Source organism: Myxine glutinosa, chromosome 2 (assembly GCF_964187855.1).
Source record: "Myxine glutinosa chromosome 2, kmMyxGlut1.1, whole genome shotgun sequence".
Classification (NCBI taxonomy): Eukaryota; Metazoa; Chordata; class Myxini; order Myxiniformes; family Myxinidae; genus Myxine; species Myxine glutinosa.
Window position 1 is genome coordinate 234,806,095 of NC_136262.1, and position 21,908 is coordinate 234,828,002.

At 44.6% G+C, this 21,908-nt stretch overlaps 1 protein-coding gene across 4 annotated transcripts in view; it reads right to left on the bottom strand.

Moving 5' to 3' along the window:
• Window positions 1–380: 380 nt before the first annotated feature.
• LOC137411911 (uncharacterized) overlaps window positions 381–21,908 on the bottom strand; it is a 185,783-nt gene continuing 164,255 nt past the window's right edge. For 2 of the 4 annotated variants that reach the window (XM_078772354.1, XM_078772356.1), the window contains exons 2-3: window positions 10,476–10,614; window positions 381–2,838 (exon numbers count right to left, since the gene is read on the bottom strand). In XM_078772354.1, coding sequence (XP_078628480.1) covers window positions 1,367–2,838; window positions 10,476–10,596 — 1,593 coding nt within the window. In that variant the 5' untranslated portion in view covers window positions 10,597–10,614 and the 3' untranslated portion in view covers window positions 381–1,366. Of the gene's footprint in view, window positions 2,839–10,475; window positions 11,177–21,908 lie in introns of those variants that run through there. The other 2 variants (XM_078772355.1, XM_078772352.1) reach the window with 2 other exon arrangements.

The window sequence follows — 21,908 nt, forward strand, 5'->3', positions numbered from 1 at the left end:
GGTCATGGGTATTGTTAGCCAGGGTGATGGTTGAAGGGGAATTGTGAGAGGATGGCAGAGAAGTGGAAAGAGGTGGGTGTGGGTTGGTTGTGGTTATTGTTAGCTCGGGTGACGTTTGATGTTTTATTTTATTTTTCTGGAAAATTGAGATGCCTCAAAAACAAAGGACACCTAAGTTGAACAGAAATCAGTAATTTCAATTTTATCAAAGGAAATCAGCAAGAAATCCAAGTCAATGTAGTTGTCAGCAGAAAATATCCGATGGCAGAAAAATGTGTTGCACGCTTGGAACAACATCACCCGTGGGGTCGCCCGTGGGGCGGGTACTCTGCTAGTTCATCATAATGTGCCATTCCATATTCACAATAACACAGACTGCATTTGTGCTTTGTGGACCTCTCTTTATTGCAAAAGGCCTCACAAATTCAAGTTTCATGAAAAACATGGGCAGGAGTCTTCCTCGGATAAACAATTTTACAACAAGGGTGTTCTCCCCATATCACACATGGCAAAGAAATACAGACAATAGCAAAGAATGAGTAGAAATTGATGTTCAAAATGCCATGGAAAGATGCCATCTGAGAATAAACAAAAAGGGACATGAAAAACAACTAAATCATACAGAAAGGAAAATTCCTAAAAACTGGTCACAATCAAAAAACTCAAATGCTGGTTCGGGGGTGTTGGCTGGTTGTCGGGGTTACAGATGGTACTCTGAGGACTTGTGCTGACAAGATATATGCCCAAAGGGCTGTACGCTCTCACAATAGCTTTCTCCTTACTGGTTCACTGAATACCTTGTCGACTGCTGAGGATCGCTTACAAGGGGGAAAGGGGAGGGGGGAAGGGGGCACGTACAACCCAGTATGGGTACTGTTATGTGAATTTAACAAACAATTAACAGCAAAACTCTTCCCACAGTCAGAGCACTTTTTATGCGAGCACTCCAGCGTGGGCTGCACGATGGAAGTTCAAGCTCCGTTTAGAAATAAAATCCTTGTCACAAGTAGAACATTTGTAAGGACACCCTCGTTGGTTGTTATCTCCACAGGTGGGTTTAAGGAGATGAGAGGAAGTTCCCCCAGAACTCAAAATCTCCACCTTCTTTTTCGGTAAAGGATGTGTTTGTTCATGAACCAGTTTGTGAAACTTCATCCTCGTAGCTTTGTTCCAAGGGCTCATTTTAGAATCCTCACTGAACCTCTGACAGCCTCCACCTGTAGCTTGTTTGCTGTGATATTCCCCGGAATGCATTTTAAGTTCTCAGTTATGCTTTTCTTGATCATCCGGATTCCCTGTTGCTCCGACTATCACTGGTGCAATTTCAGGTTTCTTCAATCTTGAAATCCTCTCAACCTCATTTTTCCTATCTTGGTGTTTCAGATTTCAGCTCTCCTGTATGGTTCCTCATATGCAATTTCAAATGGCCTTTTCGAGAGAAACCTTCATCACATGTCGAGCATTTATGCGGTCGCTCTCCTGTATGGATCATCATATGTAATTTCAAATGGCCTTTTTGAGAGAAACCTTTATCACATATCGAGCATTTGTGAGGGCGCTCTCCTGTATGGTTCCTCAAATGTAATTTCAAATTGCCTTTTTGAGAGAAACCTTCATCACATATCGAGCATTTGTGAGGGCGCTCTCCTGTATGTTTCCTCAAATGTAATTTCAAAGTGAAGCTACGAGAGAAACCTTCATCACATATCGAGCATTTGTGAGGGCGCTCTCCTGTATGGTTCCTCAAATGTAATTTCAAAGTGAAGCTACGAGAGAAACCTTTATCACATATCGAGCATTTGTGGGGTCGCTCTCCTGTATGGATCCTCATATGTAATTTCAAATTGCCTTTTCGAGAGAAACCTTTATCACATATCGAGCATTTGTGTGGTTGCTCTCCTGTATGGATCCTCAAATGTAATTTCAAATCGCCTTTTTGAGAGAAACCTTTGTCACATATCGAGCATTTGTGAGGGCGCTCTCCTGTATGGATCCTCATATGCGCTTTGAAACCTTTTTTTTGAGAGAAACATTTATCACATATCGAGCATTTGTGTGGTCGCTCTCCTGTATGGATCCTCATATGCACGTTGAAATCGCCTTTTTGAGAGAAACCTTTATCACATATCGAGCATTTGTGAGGGCGCTCTCCTGTATGGATCATCATGTGGAATTTCAAATTGCTTTTTGACAAGAAACCTTTATCACAAATCGAGCATTTGTGGGGTCGCTCTCCTGTATGGATCCTCATATGTAATTTCAAATTGCTTTTTTGAGAGAAACCTTTATCACATATCGAGCATTTGTGGGGTCGCTCTCCTGTATGGATCATCATGTGTAATTTCAAATGGTCTTTTCGAGAGAAACCTTTATCACATATCGAGCATTTGTGAGGTCGCTCTTCTGTATGGATCCTCATATGTAATTTAAAATCGCCTTTTTGAGAGAAACCTTCATCACATATCGAGCATTTGTAAGGCCGCTCTCCTGCATGGATCTTCACATGTTTATTCAAATTGCTTTTTGTCAAGAAACCTTTATCACAGACAGAGCACTTTTGTGGGCGTTTTCCATTGTGGATCCTCATGTGTATTTTCATGTTACTCGTTGAAGCAAAATCCATTCTGCACACATTACACTTATAATGCATTCGCCTTTCGAGAACCTTTTTGTGTTTGTTTAATTCAATATAAATCTTGGTGTTGCGAGGCCCAGACATGCACTTGTATGTTATAGGAAGTGAGTCTTGATTTCGTGATTGTTTCTTCAAAAAAGGCTTCTTCCTCACTGTCAAACTGCGACTGGACCTTATTTGTCCCATATTACTTCTGGATTGTTCTACAGAAACAAAGAACACACCATTTTTTTTTGTCAAAATCAAATGTAAAATATTTCACACATTTCCGAAAATTATATATTTTCTCAACACAAAACATTGCAAGTTAATTAGGTTTACTCTCCATGAAATGGAAAGTAACCTATTATTACTGCTAGAGTTTTTCTTATTATTATTCTTCCGCCCTATTTTGCACCTCCGAAAACTTCATAATTAATGTTCTCAGCAACCGCTGGTCGGATTGACAGGAAATTTTCATCAAATGATCGTCTCGGCTCTGAGAATTTTTTAATGCTAATTATGACGTCATAGGTCACGTGGTATGGGCGCCATCTTGTAAAACAAATTCAAATTTTCCCCTCTGTATCTCCGAAACGCCTCAATGGAAAAATTTTGAGGAATGGCTCATTCTAAAGAACTCTTCAACGGGAACAAAAGCCATGTGTATCGAGTATATTAAAAATGCTAACGTTAAGAGGTTAGAATTCGCCAAACAAAAAATTTTCTCCCCCGAAAATGGGATTTTTTTCACAGATGCTTAGTTTAAAAAAACTCAGAATGCAAAAATTTTCGAAGTCATACGTCACATGGTTTGGCCGCCATCTTGTTTTCTGTGAAAAAACACAAAAACCCCTTTTTCTCCGCAATGGCTGAACGGATCGAGCCCAAACGTGGCATGCATATTCGCATACCCATGACGAACAAAAAAGTCAGCGAGCACGATGTCATCTGACACATGGTTTCAGAGTTATGACGTTTTAAAGCTCAAACTAGAAATGGAATCACCTCCATAATTTGTGGAGATATCGAGTGGAAACTTTACACAAATGTTCCTCATGGGGGTATGTTTCAACCTTACTTGAGACGTTTTGATAAGTCACATGGTTTGGCCGCAATAAATAATGGAAGTTAAATTTTAAAAAGCTTGTAACTCTTCAACCACTGCATGGATCGACTTGAGTTTTTAATGCAATGTAGCTCTCATCAGGCGGAACAAGTGTGCAAACTTTCAAGATGATTCGATGTACGGTCTCGAAGCTATAAGTCTTTATTGTTGAAAGAAGAAGAAACACACCGATTGTCTTTCCAGGACGTCATCACTATAACGCGATCTCCCGCGGTCATTTGAACCTCAAAAAAAATTATAATTGCAGATTTGTCAATAGATGAGGCATATTAACAAACGAATGAAACAGATTTGCTCAAATTCTGACTATTTTTAACTCGATCGTATTTCACTCAAAGTTGTGAGGACTGAAGAAGAAGATGTCCATCCAGGACGTCATCACTATAACGCGATCTCCCGCGGTCATTTCAACCTCAAAAAAATATATAATTGCAGATTTGTCAATAGATGAGGCATATTAACAAACGAATGAAACAGATTTGCTCAAATTCTGACTATTTTTAACTCGATCGTATTTCACTCAAAGTTGTGAGCGACTGAACAAGAAGATTCCCTTCCAGGACATCATCACTATAACGCGATCTCCCGCGGTCATTTCAACCTCAAAAAAAATTATAATTGCAGATTTGTCAATAGATGAGGCATATTAACAAATGAATGAAACAGATTTGCTCAAATTCTGACTATTTTTAACTCGATCGTATTTCACTCAAAGTTATGAGCGACTGAAGAAGAAGATTCCCTTCCAGGACATCATCACTATAACGCGATCTCCCGCGGTCATTTCAACCTCAAATGAAATTCAAATTGCAGATTTGTCAATCGGGGAGGCATATTAACAGACGAATGAAACAGATTTGCTCAAATTCTGATTTTTTTAAATCGATCGCATTTCACATAAAGTTTGAGGTACTAAAGAAGAAGAATAATAATAATAATAATAATAATAATTCATTTATTTTGTATAGCGCTTTTCCAGAAGCCCAAAGGCGCTTTGACAGAGTGGAAAACATAATGCATAACAATACATGAAAACAACAATTGCAAAAAGACAAGAATCAAGAAAACAAACAGCAGCGATATACGGCATATATACACAAAGAATTAAGTTAAGCACCCCCCCCGTTTTTTTACAACCTCGCACATTACAAGTTTGTTGTCGTCAAAACAGTGTAATATACCCATGATATTGCTATATTTTCTGGAGAAGTGATATTATGGTCACATAAAAACATAACAATCATGCCGTTTTCAATATTTTATTCTGAATAATTTAAGGTGAAATTTTTTGGGAATTTTAGGCATATTTTCACCTCAATTTAAGTATGGAGCTATAGGTCCATCACGGACAGTGTGGATGACGTTTATGTTTTCTAACGTACAGTCATTGTTCTGAGAAGACCTCTAGCGATCTTTGCGTCAATAACGTGTGTAGGACCCACGTGATCGGATCACTGACTCAACCAATCACTTTTTTTCACTTTGATCACTCAATTTCATCAATGGATAATTGCTAATGTCATACCAATCATTATTTGATCTCACATACCTTAGAATATATGCCAATGTATACATATACACAAAGAATATATATTAGGGGGTGCTTACCTTAATTCGTTGTGTAGGGGTGCTTAACTTAATTCTTTGTGTATATATAAGACAAGAATCAAAAAGACAAGACAAGAATCAATAGGGAAATATTTAAAGCAAAAGGAGGGAGAAGGAGAAGAGATAGTCAGGGGTTAAATGCTGTGGGTTGAATGTTGAATGCAGCGTTGAACAGGTGGGTCTTTAGTGATGTTTTGAATGTGGTGAGTGAGGAGGAGTCTCTGATGGTGTGAGGTAGTGAGTTCCAGAGGGTGGGAGCAGCGATGGAGAAGGCCCTGTCCCCCCAGGATCTGAATTTGGTCCGGATGGAGGGGGTCAGGAGGTTGGTACCAGCAGAGCGGAGGTTGCGGGTGGGAGTGTGTCTGGAGAGGAGGTCAGCCAGGTAGGATGGGGCCAGGTTATGGAGGGCTTTGTATGTCAAGAGGAGGATTTTGTACTGGATTCTCTGGGGGATGGGGAGCCAGTGAAGCTTGTAAAGGACGGGGGTGATGTGGTCACGGGTCCGGGAATGAGTGAGTAGACGGGCAGCGGAGTTCTGAATGTATTGGAGTTTATTGGTGATTTTTGAGGGTGAACCATAGAGGAGGCTATTGCAGTAGTCCAGACGGGAGGTGATGAAGGCGTGGATGAGGGTTTCTGCAGCCGTGGAGGAGAGGGATGAGCGGAGACGGGCAATGTTTTTCAGGTGAAAGAAGGCTGACTTTGTGATCTGTTTAGTGTATTTGTCGAAGGAAAGGGTTTGGTCAAAGATGACGCCAAGATTCCGGATGTGAGGGGAGGTGGATACTGGGATACCGTCGATGTTGAGGGCAAAGTTATGGGTGGATTTTGTGAGCGTTTTTGGGCCAATGATGATTATTTCAGATTTATCACAGTTAAGCTTGAGGAAGTTGATTTGAAGCCAGGATTTTATTTCAGTGATGCAGTTTGTCAGGATAGAGTGGGTGTCGGTGGAGACGGACTTGGTGGAGATGAAAAGCTGGATGTCATCGGCGAAGCAGTGGAATTGGAGACCATGACGGCGGATTAAGTGACCGAGCGGGGACAGGTAAAGGATGAAGAGGAGGGGGCCAAGAACTGAACCTTGGGGGACACCTTGGGGGAGGGGAGCAGTGGGGGATTTGCAGTTATTGATGGAGATGAACTGGCATCTGTCAGAGAGGTATGATTTAATCCAAGAGAGGGCAGTGCCGGTGACGTTAAAGGTGGATTCAAGTCGGGTGAGGAGGATAGTGTGATCGATGGTGTCAAAGGCAGCGCTGAGGTCGAGGAGGACGAGAATGTTGAGGTTGCCAGCGTCAGAGGAGAGGAGAAGGTCGTTGGTGATTTTGAGGAGAGCAGTTTCAGTACTGTGGTTGGAGCGGAATCCGGATTGGAATGTTTCATACAAGTTATTGGCAGAGAGATGATGTTTGAGTTGAGTGGCTACAGCGCGTTCCAAAACTTTTGACAGAAAGGGTAGGTTGGAGATGGGTCTGAAGTTGTTTAGGGTGTCAGGGTTTAGACCAGGTTTTTTTAGAATGGGGGTAACAGCAGCAATTTTGAGGGAAGGTGGGACGATGCCTGTAGACAGGGAGGAGTTTATTGTTGCAATGATAAGTGGAGAGAGAGCAGGGAGGGAGGCTTTGACAAAGCTGGAGGGGATGGGGTCAAGAGTGCAGGTGGCAGTTTTCATTCCTATGAGGAGTTCAGAGAGGTCAGTAGGAGAGATTGGGGAGAACCGAGACAGGGGATGGCAGGACAAGGGGGGGCAGGTGGTTGGAGGGGGAGCGGGTGCGGCGGTGGTCAAGCTGTTGTAGATGTTGTCAATTTTGCGTTGGAAGAAAGAGAGGAAGGAGATGCAGTTGTCTACTGTGAATGACTGGGTGGTGGTGTTCAGGGGGCGGAGGAGTTTGTTTATTGTCGAGAAGAGTGCTTTTGGGTTTCCGGAGCCAGAGTGGATAATTTGAGAGTAGTAGGCAGAGCGGGCGCGGGAGAGGGCATCTTTGTAGTGTTGTATGTGGTCCTTGTAGGCTTGGGAGTGAACTGTGAGACCCGTTTTATTGCGGAGTCTTTCAAGTTGGCGAGCACGAGTTTTCATCAGGTGGAGTTCAGGGGTAAACCAGGGAGCAGAATGGGTGAAAGAAACTGTTTTGGTTTTTACAGGCGCAAGCTGGTCAAGGCAGGAGGAGAGAGTGTGGTTGTAGTAGTCAGTGAGGTCGGAAGGGGTGTGGAGGTCAATGAAGGGAGAAGTGGACATTTTTTCAGAGAGGGTGGATGAGAATGAGGTAGGTGAAAGAGCGTTTAGCTTACGGAAGTTGATTGTGCGATAATGCCTTGGTGTTGGGGCGGGGATGTTGATGGTCAGAGTGATGGCTAAGTGGTCAGAGAGGGTGAGGTCGGAGCCATAGAGATGGTGCAAATTTAATCCAGTGGAGCAGACAAGGTCCAAAATGTGACCACGGATATGGGTAGGAAAGTCGACATGTTGAGTGAGGTTAAAGCAGGTGAGTAAATCAGTGAAGTCAGTGGTTATTGTGGAGTCAGTGGAGTCCATGTGGATATTGAAATCACCAAGGAGGAGGATTGAGGGGGAGAGGGAACATAGCTGGGTCAGAAAGTAGGAGAAGTCAGACAGGAATGATGGGTGTGGTTTGGGAGGGCGGTAGACGACAGCCATGACTGACTGCGTGTGACCAGAGAGTTTTAAAGCCAGGTGTTCAAATGATGGAGCAGATGAGATGGAGATGAGGTTGGTCTTGATGTCTTGACGGTGGATAACGGCAATTCCACCACCTCGGCCCTCCGAGCGTGGTTTATTGACGTAGGAATATCCATTGGGTGTGGTGAGGTTAAGTGTGTAGTAGTCCAGAGGTTGTTGCCAGGTTTCGGTGAGACAGAGAAAGTCCAGTTTGTTATCCAGGATGTATTCGTTCAGGATGAGGCATTTATTGTTGAGGGACCGGGTGTTGAACAGGGTGAGCTTGATGTTGTTTTGAACAGCAGGGATGAATTCAGGTGATTTAGCCAGGGTTCGTAGGCAAGAGGTGCGATCGTGTGGGTTGCTGTGACCAGGTGCGCTGGGACGAAGAGTGAGAGTGCGCTGAGCCGACCAGAGGACGGGGATGGAGTGACCTGATTGCAAATAAACAAACTTGCGACCGGAGCCACGGTGAATGTACCTGGGTCGTCGGAGGAGTCCATTTGATTTGATGGCAGAGATGCATGATGGGGTGGAGCGGGTATTGAGCAGAAGAAGCCTTGCGGCGGAGTACTTCAGAGCCATGCCAGGCAGGAGCGAAGGGACGAGTACGAGGCCAAGGTCGAGGAGGCAAAGCGGCGAACGCAGCGGCAAACGCAGCGGCAAACGACTGCAGCCGCTAATCAAGACCACAGCGGCAAACAAGGCCACAAGGCCACCAAGACCACAAGGCCACCGGCAAACAAGGCCACGGCCACAAACAACGGGAGCGGGCCTTTCGATTCCGTATTCCGTACCATCAAAAGCAGATTCCGTTATCCAGCCGGAGAACACGCGGCACGTGCGGGTGTGAAAAGGCAGGACAGGTGTGAGATGTCAGGTCAGAAAAGTAGAAGCAGACCCTGTACATCCATCCAGTCGGAGAAGCGGCGAATATGCAACGCCAGCGTCCTCTCGCAGCCGAACCCGGAAGTGGTAGATCCATTGTAGATATCTTAGTTCTTCACCAATCGACTGCATATATACACACACCTCCGCTCCTGCTTGGCTTTGCACATGCAATTGGTCAGGGCTGATCAACTTTATGGTAGCCTTGGTCTCCCCGTATTTGCACTTTCGTGATGAGGCGCAGGCCATTTAGTACATTTGCGATGTCGTACAGTTGTCACACTCGGTCTGAAGATCTCTCGGAAGAAGATTCGTTTAGCTTCTCAGATAAAATAAATAATTCTGTCTGCAATTTCAGGTTAATTTTCTTTTTAAAATGGCTTTTTCTGCAATCAGTGCATGGATTGACATGTGTGGATGTGTGTGTGGGTGTGGGTGTGGGGGGGGGGAGGGGTGTGTGTGTGTGTGTGTGTGTGGGGGGGGGTTGGTGTGTGTGTGTGTGGGGGGGGGGGTTGGTGTGTGCGTGTGTGTGTGTGTGTGTTAGGGGTGGGGGGGTGGGGGTATGTGTGTGTGTGTTTGTGTGGGTGGGTGCATTTCACATAAAGTTTGAGGTACTAAAGAAGAAGAAGAATCGTTTAGCTTCTCAGATAAAATAAATAATTCAGTCTGCAATTTCAGGTTAATTTTCTATTTATAATGGCTTTTTCTGCAATCAGTGCATGGATTGACATGTGTGGATGTGTGTGTGGGTGTGGGTGTGGGGGGGGGGGGATGGGTTGGTGTGTGCGTGTGTGTGTGTGTTAGGGGTGGGGGGGGTGTGGGTATGTGTGTGTGTGTGTTTGTGTGGGTGGGTGTGGGTGTGGTGGGGGGGGGGGGGGGAGGTGTGTGTGTGTGTGTGTGTGTGGGCGTGTGTGTGTGTGTGTGTGGGGGGGTGGGGGAGGGGGGTTGGTGTGTGCATGTGGAGGAGGGGGTTAGGTGTGAGTGTGTGTGTGTGTGTGTGTGGAGGGGTGTGTGTATGTGTGGAGGGGTGTGCATGTGGGGGGAGGGGGAATGTGTGTGTGTGCGGGGTGTGTGTGTGTGTGTGTGGATGTGCGTGTGTGTGGATGTATGTGTGTGTGTGTGTGTGTGTGGGTTTGGGGGGGGGTGGATATGTGTGCATGTGGGGGGGGGGTGCGTGTGAAGGAGGGGGGTTGGATGTGTGTGTGTGTGTGTGTGTGTATGTATGTGTGGAGGGGTGTGCGTGTGGGGGGAGGGGGGATGTGTGTGCATGTGTGTGTGTATGTGTGTGAAGGGGGGTGTGGGTGTGTGTGTGTGCGTGTGTGTGTGTGAAGGGTGTGTGTGTGTGTGTGTGTGTGTGTGAGTGTTTATCAGGGTTGTATCCAAGGGGGTTGTGGCAAAGCATGTCCAATGAAAGTGGGGTTGTATGAAAAGTGGGGTTGTATGAAAAGTGGGGTTGTATGAAAAGTGGGGTTGTATCAAAAGTGGGTGCGAGTAAACCGGTCATCACTGCCAGCAGTTTTAAAGTGGCAGTTCTAGTTCTTTTTGTTTCCACTCACCAGTTGCAAAACAGGAAGCACTTCCGTTTTTCATGTGTATATCATCTGAATCTTCCTTTGCAGAAGCACATTTTGAATCTTCTGTGACATGAATCGTTGTTGTGTTGTCTGCCTTCCACATTTACAGGAGAGACATCACCTGTGAACATATCAGCGTCAGTCTTTTGCAGGGAAATGAGATCGAGAACCATCTCGAGAGTTCATGGAACATGTTACGTCATGGAGTGTATATGAAATTTAAATATAATATTGAAGTTAAAGATTGTTAAAAAGAAAAATTCCGGATATTAAGCGCTATTGAAGCAGTCTTCTACATTGCCCTTATTCACCACCCTATTTAACATGTCCAAGTACTGCTAAACCGTAGGTTATTGGAAGTAACAAGAAGGCGATTTGTGTTCAACACTGTTCAAGTGTTAATTCAATTTAAATAAAATAAAGATTGTAAAATTCATTTCAAAAATTTCTGGAATTCACTGGCGTTAAACGTTTGTCAAACTTTCCTTTCACAAAGCTCAGAACAAGTGTGTGTCTACCCTCAGGAGAACCAGGAAACAATATCTCTCCACTCTCAAGACTGAACTCTCAAACCTGTCTCCCTCCTCCAAATCCTGGTGGTGTCTGGTCAAATCTGTTTCTGGTGTTTGTTCGCCTTCCATCCCCTCCCTTACCTCAATCGGCTACACAGCTGACACCGCACATGGAAAAGATGAATACCTCAAAAAGTGTTTGCCTCAAAATCTTGTGTCCCAAACTCATCGCTCTCTGTACCCATCTTACCCAGTCGTACCCAGCTGCTCCTGGACGCTGTGTGCTTCTCTCCCAAGAAGGTGGAGACGTTTCTGTCAAACCTCGACTCTGATTCCACAACCAGACCAGACGGCATTAGCCCACGGTCCCAAAATTCTGCTCCGCTATGCTATCTTTTTTTTTTTTTTGGATACAGAATCGAGGCTCGTGAAACAGCTAACATTTATCACACAAACAAATCAAACAGACAAACAAACAAAGTATATAAAAAGGGGAGCGGTAGACAAGATGGGGAGGGAAGGGGAAGCACATAAACACAACATTTGAGAGCAGGGACATCGGGAGATGTGTGGGAGGGAGAGGGCTTGGGGGGAGGCGGCATGGGAAGGGGGGTGGGGAGGGGGGGTGGGGGAGAAGTATAAACACAAGGACACCAAGGACTTCCAGGAAAGAAGTTGGTATTTCAAAAAAGTGGATTTGGGGTGAAATTAGCGGGGGTAGACAAGATCAAGGTTTTGGATGGGGGAAGACAAGAGATGGTGGTGAACAGCTGTTTTAAAGACCTGGAGGGAGGAGTGGGATTGAAGAGAGTGAGGGAGTTTGTTCTAGAGGTGGGAGAAAAGAGGAATGAAGGAGTGAAGGTGAGCAGAGAGTCTCGATTTTGGCAGTTTAATCATAAGAGGGTTGCAGGTAGATCTTGTGCGACCTGGAGGAATATTTGGGGGACAGAGCCCAGAGAGAGCTGGAGGAGCAAGGCCGGAGAGGAGTCGGTAGAAGACAGAAAGACCACCAACCTGCCTGCGGTGAGTAAGTGAAAGGCCCTCGGAGGTAGCTTCATCGCGGGAGATTCCAATGATTCTGAAAGCTTTGGTTTCAACAGCGTGAAGACGAGATAGGTGTGAGGCAAGAGCACCAGCCCAGAGGGTAGAGCAGTATGCCATTGAGCTGCGGATGAAAGCCTTGAATGTGGTAAGGAGCTCAGGTGTGCCAAGGAAGGACTTCGCACGACGGAGGCTGCCCAGTCGGCGACTGGCTTTGGAGGCCAGATTTGAAATGTGGTTTTCCCAGGAAAGATCATGGCAGATAGTGAGACCCAAAAGCTTGAGTGACAGACTTCTTGGTGAGGATTATTCCGAAAGTGGATGGGAGGGTTGTCCAGTCGGTCTTTTCGGAGAGACATCGTAAGAGTGTGAGATTTGTCAGGATTGAAAGACATGTTCCACTTGTTTGCCCAGTCTGTGATTTTGTCCAGGTCTGCAGAGAGTGACGAGGCTGCAGACTGCCGATCTGAGGGATGAGGAATGGAGCGGCAGAGAGTGGAGTCATCAGCAAAGAGATAGAGAGGATTTTCAAGAGAGTCGGAGAGATCATTGATGAAGACCAGAAAAAGCACAGGGCCCAGAACACTGCCTTGGAGAACTCCAGCCTGAACAGGAAGAGGAGATGAGAGAAACCCATTCAGGGCCACACGTTCACTCCGACTACAGAGGAAGTCCGCCAGCCATTCGTGGAGATTTCCATGGATACCATAGGAGGAGAGTTTGGTGAGCAGAGCAGGGTGCCAGACCATATCGAAGGCACGTGATATGTCAAGGGAGACAGCTCTAACTTCCTGTTTGGCATTGAGGACCTCCATCCATTGTTGAGACAGCAGAAGCAGCATGTCCAGAGTAGAGTGACCTGGTCTGAAACCAAATTGATGATCAGAGATCAAGCCATTGGAGAAGAGGAAAGATTTCATATCCGAAGCAATGATGGATTCCATGACTTTGCTGATAATTGGGAGAAGGCTGATTGGTCTATAGTTGCTAGGATCTGTTTTTGCACCTTTTTGTGTAAAGCGGTGATGTTGGCTGATTTCCAAGCAGATGGCAGATGACCTTGAGCAAAAGAGAGGGTGAAGAGAACAGGGAGAGGGAGCGAAAGAGCGGAGGAACAGGATTTTAGGACCCGTGGGCTGATGCCGCCAGGTCCAGTTGCAGAATCAGAGTCGAGGGTTGACAGAAACTTTTCCACCTTGTCAGGAGGAAATGACACAGCGTCCAGGAGCAGCTGGGTACGACTGGGTACGGTGGGTACAGAGAGGGATGGGTTTGGGACACAAGATTTAGAGGCAAACACAGAGTTGAGGCATTCAGCTTTTTCACGTGCGGAGTCAGCTGTGTAGCCGATTGAGGTAAGGGAGGGGATGGTTTGGGAACAAACACTAGAAACAGATTTGACTAGACGCCACCAGGATTTGGAAGAGGGAGACAGATAAGAGAGTTCGGTCTTGAGAACGGAGAGATATTGTTTCCTGGCTCTCCTGAGGGTGGACACACACTTGTTTCGGGCTTTGCAAAATAAAATGAGATTTCCTTCCGTTGGATTGGCTTTCCAGGAGACGAAGGCAAGTTGTTTCTGGGCAACAGCCTCACCACAAGATTCCGTGTACCATGGACGGTTGGAAGGGTATGACAACTGAAGGCGAGATGGGATAAATCTGTGCATGAGAGAGAGCAATTTACTTTGGAAGAATTCCCAGGATGAGTTGATGTCAGAGGCGGTAGAGATGGGAGACCAGTCCAGATGATTGATGGCTGCTTGAAGACCGTGCCAGTTGGCCTGAGTGAAATGCCAGACTCGTCGACGCTGAGGAGGCTCCCTGAGAATGTTCAGAGAGATGTCCACTTTAACAAGCACATGATCAGATGAGCCGATTGGAGCAGAAGAGCAGCAGACATTTTCAGGGAAGTTAGTCATAACCAAGTCCAGAAGAGAAGATGCTCCGTTGACTGAGATCCGGGTTGGGAAATTGACAGATTGTGTCAGTCCCAGTGAGTCGCAAAAGTCCTTTGCTGAGGAGCCATGGCTGGTGAAAGAAGTACCCACACCCAGCCAACTGGCATGGTGACAATTGAAATCACCACATATGAGGAAGAGAGAGTTGGGATGAGTCGATAGAAGTTGGTCCATATTATCAGACAGTGAGATGTAGATGGAGTCATCACTGTTTGGTGGACGGTACAACACACATATGAACAAGAGGTGGGAGCGAAGGGGAAGCCGTAGCCAGAGGTATTCCTGGGGGTGAGGTGGAGAGAGGGCAGTGCAGGGCGAGTGAGAAAGAGAGTTTTTGATAAAGATAGCAATCCCACCTCCAGGACGAGGCTCAGGTCTATCATACCGGTGGAGAGAGTAACCCGGGAGAGATACTAAGGAATCAGAGACATCATGAAGGAGGAAAGTTTCTGTTAAGCAGATCACGTCTGGTTTGTGAGAAGCAACCTGTATGGAGAGATCAGTTAAGTTTGAACGAAGGCCCCGGATGTTTGAGGTCCATACCATTTATGAAGAGGAAGGGGGAGCATCGGATACAGAACAGGGGGGGGGGGAGGGGTAGGGTAAGATGTGGAAGAGGAGGAAGAGGTCGGGAGAGCTGTTGAAGGTGTGTCAGAGATTTCAGAATAGCTCGGAGATATGGAAGGATGGGGCGGACAAAAGGTTTGATGGTGATTGGGTGAGGCACAGTGAGGTGTTATTTGAGGAGGGGGAAGAGCGAGGCAGAACGTTGGGGGAGATGGAGGTGAGAGTTGGAAGGGGGAAGAAGCGGGGAGGACGCTTTGAGGAGGACGGGTGAGAGGGGGGAAATGGAGAAGAAATGAGGATGGGGAGATTTGAAAGGGATGGGAGATGGGGAAGATTTGGAGGGGAGGGGTGAGGGGGGATTCTAGGAGGGGAGGGGCGAGGAGGGGCCGAGGAGGGGAGGAGTGTGGGGGGAGTTTAGGAGGGAAGGTGAAAGGGGGGAGATTTGAAGGGGATGGGTGATGGGGAGGGTTTGGAGGGGAGGGGCAAGGGGGAAGATTTGAAAGGGATGGGTGATGGGGAAGATTTGGAAGGGAGGGGTGATGGGGAAGACTTGGAGGGGAGGGGTGATGGGGAAGTTTAGGAGGGCAGGGGTGATGGGGAAGCTTTGGAGGGGAGGGGTGAGATTGGATTTTGGAAAGTGTACGATTAATGGGAAACGAACATTTATTGCAAAATGAGTTTCTTGTGACCTTCAAGTCAAAAATACGTTTAAGGACGCTGGAGGGGGGAGGGGCGGTGGAGTGCAGGCGAGTTCAGGGAATGTATGAAAGAGGCACTGTAAGAGATGGAAATTTTTTTTGGAATGAATAGATTTGGTGAGCAAGTCAAAAGCAACCTTTTAAAGAAGAAGAAGAAAAAGGTGTTATAATAAACGACAGAATACAGTATTTCAGGGGAAAGTTTAAACATTTTAAAGTTTAACAGTGAAAACTATCTGGGGAAATGGGGGTGGAACACATGGTCGAAGAACGAACGAACAAATAAGAACAATGAATAAGAACAGAGAAGGAAATTTCTATTTTTTTTTATTTTTTTTTTAGTTGAGAGTTTAAAAAAGGAAGTATGGGGTGAAAAGACTGGGAAAAACAGAGAATGAAAGTAATTGGAGCATAATCGACGGACCGCTGAGAGAAAAACAAAGCCTCAAGGTAGGACACGGTACAAGGCCTCAAAAGACACGACACGAATTAACACGATTTTCTATGCAGGTATGAAAGATTTACACCGAGAATCTTCCTAGCGACCCACTGTAGGTACACACACCATAAAATAAATACAGTTTTGACGAAAATACAAATGGGAACAATTACTTAACTTCGATAGCGTGGACAGCTTTGAAAAAACGTAACCTCGCCGGCATGACCGGAAGCGGAAGTCATCTCACCCTCTTTCTGTTCTCTTCACCCTCTCTTTTGCTCAAGGACATCTGCCATCAGCTTGAAAATCAGCCAACATTACTGCTTTACACAAAAAGGTGCAAAAATAAAAACTTGCAACGACAGACCAATCAGCCTGCTACCAATTATCAGCAAGGTCATGGATTCCATCATCGCTTCTGATATGAATTTGGATCAATTTGGATTCAGACCACATCACTCTAATCTGGACATGCTGCTTCTGCTGTCTCAACAATGGATGGAGGTCCTCAATGCCAGACAGGAAATCAGAGCTGTATTCCTTGACATATGTCATGCCTTTGATACAGTCGGGCACCCCACCATGCTCACCAAACTTTCCTCTTTTGGTATCTATAGAAATCTCCACGCATGGCTTGCGGACTTCCTCTCTGGTCATAGTCAACGTGTGGTCCTGAATGGAATTCTCTCATCTCCACTTCCTGTCAAGGCAGAAGTTCCTCGAGGCAGTGTTCTGGGCCCTGTGCTTTTTCTGGTCCTCAGCAATGATCTCTCCAACTGTCTGGAAAATGCTCTCTTTCTCTTTTCTGATGACTACACTCTCTGCCGCTCCATATCTCAACCCTCATATCAGCAGGCAGCAGCCTCTTCACTCTCTGCAGACCAGATAAAATCACAAACTGGTCAAACCAGTGGAACATGTCTTTCAATCCTGACAAATCTCACACTCTCACAGTTTCTCTTTGTAAAGACCATCTGTACAACCCTTTGTAACTCAATATTTTGGGTCTCACTATGTACCATGATCTTTCATGGGAAAACCACATTTCCAAGGTATCGCCGACTGGGCATCCTCCGTTGTGCGAAGCCCTTCCTGAGCACCTCTGAGCTCCTCACCACATACAAAGCTTTCATCTTCAGCTTGATGGAGTACAGCCCTCCCCTCTGGGCTGGTGCTCCTGCCTCACACCTAGCTTGTCTTCACGCTGTTTTTAACTGTTGATTCATGCTGTTGAAACCAAAGCTTTCAGAATCAGTGGAATCTTCTGCAATGAAGCTGATTCTGAGGGCCTTTCACTCTCTCACCGCAGGCAGGTTGGTGGTCTTTCTGTCTTATACTGACTCTTCTCCGGCCTAGCTCCCCTGCTCTCTGTCTCCCAAATATTCCTTCAGGACGCACAAGATCTGCCAGAAACCCTCTGCTGGTGTAACTGCCAAAATAAAGACTCTGCTCACCTTCACTCTTTCATTCCTCTTTTCTCCCGACCCTCTGGAATAAACTCCCACACACTCTTCAATCCGACTCCGCCCTTCAGGTCTTCAAAACAGCTGTTTACCACCATCTCTTATCTTCCTCCATCCAAATCCTTGGTCTTTTCTACCCCCGTTAATACACCCCACATCCCCTTTTTTCAAATTCTGACTTCTTTTCTGAAAGTCCAAGTAGTGTCCATTTGTTTTATACCAGTTTATCCCCTCCTCCCCTCCCCCCCACCCCCGCTCCCCCTTTCACAGATCTACCGATGTCCCTGTTTTCTGCTGTTGTTGTGCTTGTGTCCTTCGTGCTTCCCTCTCTCCCCACCTCGTCTCCCACTCCTTATATTTTATGTGTCTCTGTTTGTTTTTGTGTTCGTAAGACGAATGTGTGTATTCTTTGTTTGTGTGTTTGTGTATTCTTTGTGTAAGAATAAAATACAAGTACAGATACATTCAAAGTACACTACCCCAATGCCAGATAATTAAATATTCTCCAGCGCGGCATTGCCGGGGCGCCCTCGGCGACCGGCAATACCGCAGTGCAGCTCATAGAGACTGTATTCGGAGGGCGAGGTGTACAATAATTGATTGATTAATTGCATAATTAAAATCAATAAAAGATTATCATAAAATATTTTCTTAATCAATTGGCTAATAGCATAACTAAACCACTAGTGCTTCATCCGAAAATGTATCTTTTAGAAATCTAATTAAATAAGTCATTAATAAAAAAATTAATAATTAATTGATTAAATGATTAATCAATAAATCAAAAATATCCTTTATAGCCACATCACTTGGTCACTGTCATGTCCAAATATGAGCTTCCAAGCTCAAAAGGTGCCTGAGATATTGCCCAGATGAGAAAGAAAATAAATAAATCATAAATAATGAAAATAAATAAATGATAATCATAATTTTAAAAAATAATAAATCAATTGGCTCATAGAACACATAAGCCACCACCATTTCATCTGAATCTGTAACTAAAAAAAAAATTAATTTAGTCTTCAATCAAATAATTATTCGATTAATTGATTAATTGATTAATCAATAAATCAAAAATAGCCTTTGCAGCCAAATCACTTGGTCATTGGCATGTCCAAATATCAGCTTCCTAACTCAAAAGGTGCCTGAGATAATGGCCAGAAGAGAAAGGAAATGTGTAAGTACTTAATTAATCGCTAATAATTAAATAACTCATCAATTAATAATATAATTGATGAATCAAAAAACAAAAAATACCGTTTTTGACAATACTTGCTCACTATTGTGCCAAAATTTCAGGTTCCTCGCTCAAAGGATGGCTGAGATATCGCCCAGCCAAACAAGAAAACAATAAAGAAAACAAGAAAACAACCAGAGTGAAAACTCAGTACTCCCTTTCAGCGTGCGTCATTGCCGAGCCCCCTTCGGTGCCCTGCAATGACATTATGCAGTGCCTGGAGATGGCATAGGAAAGGAGCGGTGTACAAAAATAAAATAAAGTAGAATTGTACTCAGCAGCACATCCTTTTCACTTCAATAACAGTTGGTGGTTGAATTCAGTCAGCTGATATGTAAATCCTATTCAAGTTTCAAGTCAATCGGATGAAAATTGAGGATTTTAGAAATTTGAAAAGGTTGTTCACCTTTGTCCTATGTTGACATATTTGGTGAAGTTTTGTGAAGATAGGTTTAAAATTGTGACCTGTAGGCAAGTATAAGTGAGCGGACAGACAAACACACAAAACAAACATCTCTTATCTTCCCCCATCCAAAACCTTGATCTTTTCTACCCCCGCTAATTTCACCCCAAATCCACTTTTTTGAAATACCAACTTATTTCCTGGAAGTCCTTGGTGTCCTTGTGTTTATACTTCTCCCACCCCCGCCACCCCCCTTCCCATGCCGCCTCCCCCCAAGCCCTCTCCCTCCCACACATCTCCCGATGTCCCTCACAAATGTTGTTTATGTGCTTCCCCTTCTCTCCCCATCTTGTCTACTGCTCCCCTTTTTATATACTTTGGTTCTTTGTCTGTTTGATTTGTTTGTGTGATAGATGTTAGCTCTTTCACGAGCCTCGATTATGCATACAAAAAACAAAAAAAAAAAAAAAAAAAACCCGGAGTGATCAACATACTTTTCAACATAAATAATTTTTGCCAAGTAACAAACAGACAGACAGACATGGGTGAAAACATTACCTTCATCCATCTTCAGTGGCACAGGTAAAGATACCTGTTTTCAGTAACTCTTTGAGGAACCTCAGTTGAAACTGAGATTAATTGAGTAAGGTCATGCGACATGGAAAAGTTAAATGCACTAACACCGGGTGAGACCAAACTCTCGTTGAGACGGAGCTAAGTAGCTGCACGACATCCGACATTGATTTTCACTTTTATTTCTCCCTGTGTCTGTATACGAGTCTCAGTGGAGGTTAGGGGCAGAGGATAGTGGCAGTCAATACCTATCTTTTGTGACAGAGGTAAAAATGAAAAATAAATCACAGAACATAAAGGTTACTTCTTGACATTCGATGTTGAATTAAAAAAATACGTCACGTACCAGACTTAGGTGTTAATCCATCATCCTGAAATTGGAGACTGCAGAAATCATTTAGGAATCTTAGTTTTACCGCACATTCCTTTTTTTGCTTGCATTATTTTCATTAAATCATTATTTGTTGACTTTCAATTTCTTGTTCTGTGTGTTTATTAGTCCCCTACCAGTGTACACCAGAGGGGACTATAGGTTTGCATGCCGTCCCTCTGTCTGTCAGTCCGTCAGTCTGTCAGTCTGTCAGTCCATCAGTCCGTCAGTCTGTCAGTCCATCAGTCCGTCACGCAAAGAACAGTTTTCCAGACTTTTTTTCTAAACGCTTCATGCTATTGATTTCAAACTTGGCACATGGTTTCCTCATGATAAGTTACAGATCACGTTCGAACTTCACGACGTTTCGATCATTTTTGACAAAGTTATGGCACTTTGAACTTTGGGAATTCTGATAATTCTGATGATCCTTAACGCAGTACCATTTTAAGTTTTAATTTCCTTTAAAAAAGATTTTCTCTGCAATAATAGGACTGATTGAGATCAAATTGTCACCGTAGGGGGGACTCGGTCTGTAGAATATCTTAATGGTAATTATGACGTCACCGGTCACGTGGTTCGGCCGCCATATTGTTTTTCGTGAAAACACGAAAACCCCTTTTTCTCGGCAACGGCTGAACATATCGAGGCCAAAATTTGCAGGCAGAATCGCATACTCATGACGAACAAAAAAGTCAGCGAGCATGACATCATGCGTCACATGGTTTTAGAGTTATGACGTTTTTAAGCATGAACCTTTAAAACCAAGCCCCTCCCTCATTTTTGATCCATCGAGGGGAAACTTCACAGATCTGTTCAGCATGTCAGTCTACTAAAATATCCTTTTGGAATTTGCAATAGGGCACGTGGTTTGGCAGATATCGTTAATTAAACGAAAATATTTTTTAAAAAAGGATATCTCTTGAATCGCTAGTACCTCAGACCGTGAGTTGTTAATTATATAATTCACACAGTGCAATATGTGCAGGCTGCTCCACGGAGCGACCTTGCGGGCTTATCAACGAGGCGAGGCGTGACACACGTGTCTCAGCATACCTCAGATCAAGTTTGAAAACCAGCATCAACTGTGCATAAATTTGCATATTCGATCATTTTTGACAAAGTTATGGCACTTTGAACTTTGGTAAGGGACATGTATTGCAGCGCAATACTCAGAATGCTTGTTTATTTGGGGGTTCGGTTAAACCCCCATCGTGTCCGTCCGTCCAGGAAAGGCCACGGGACCAACGTTTCCCTCGCGCGCCATACAGAGGAATGGCCATCGATTCGGCTCATAGGCCATGGAGTTAAGGCTCATTTGGTCATCCGTCGCGCTGTTGTCTTCACCACAGGGTCGACGTGACAATACAATCACAATATAAGCCACTTTAGTGAAGTAGGTTCTCACACGATGACTGAAATAGGGGTGGCTACTTCGAGAATGGGAGGACTCCATTGCACCTTCTGAAACCTGCATGTGGAGATAAAAACCAATGACACATATACACACACACACACACACACACACATACACACACACGCGCACGCACACACACACACACACACACACACACACACACACACAATTGCAAAACCCTGTCTCCTACTGTGCGGCGGAAGGGCTAATTATTGGATCCACTTCCGGATCTTCACCAAAATCTAACCAGTACGTCCTCGTCAAACACGTGACCTGTCAGTAGGTGATAAATGTTGCTTCTGGGACACCTCCGTTTAACATGGGAAATCCCTATCTAATGTCATTTACCCCCCTGTATTTTTCAAAAATCATAAACACCTCTATTTCTCCCTCTATGAACCTATAATCCTTCTCACCTTATGAACCTATAATCCTTCTCGCCTTATGAACCTATAATCCTTCTCACCTTATGAACCTATAATCCTTCTCACCTCCACTCTTTAGTCTGGCTCATACTTGGTTCTATCATTTATGGCGAAACATTGCATCATCTTTTGTTGAGCCAGTTGCCAACGTGGCACAGGAAATGACTCAGCCTTGCCAATGACTCAGCCTTGCCTATAAAGGCTCTAACCACACCTTGCTTTTTTAAACACACGTTATGTTTCTCTGGAAGATGGAGGATGAAGCTTTATCAGAAGACAGGTAAGTTTTTTTGTTCTCACGATTAATTAT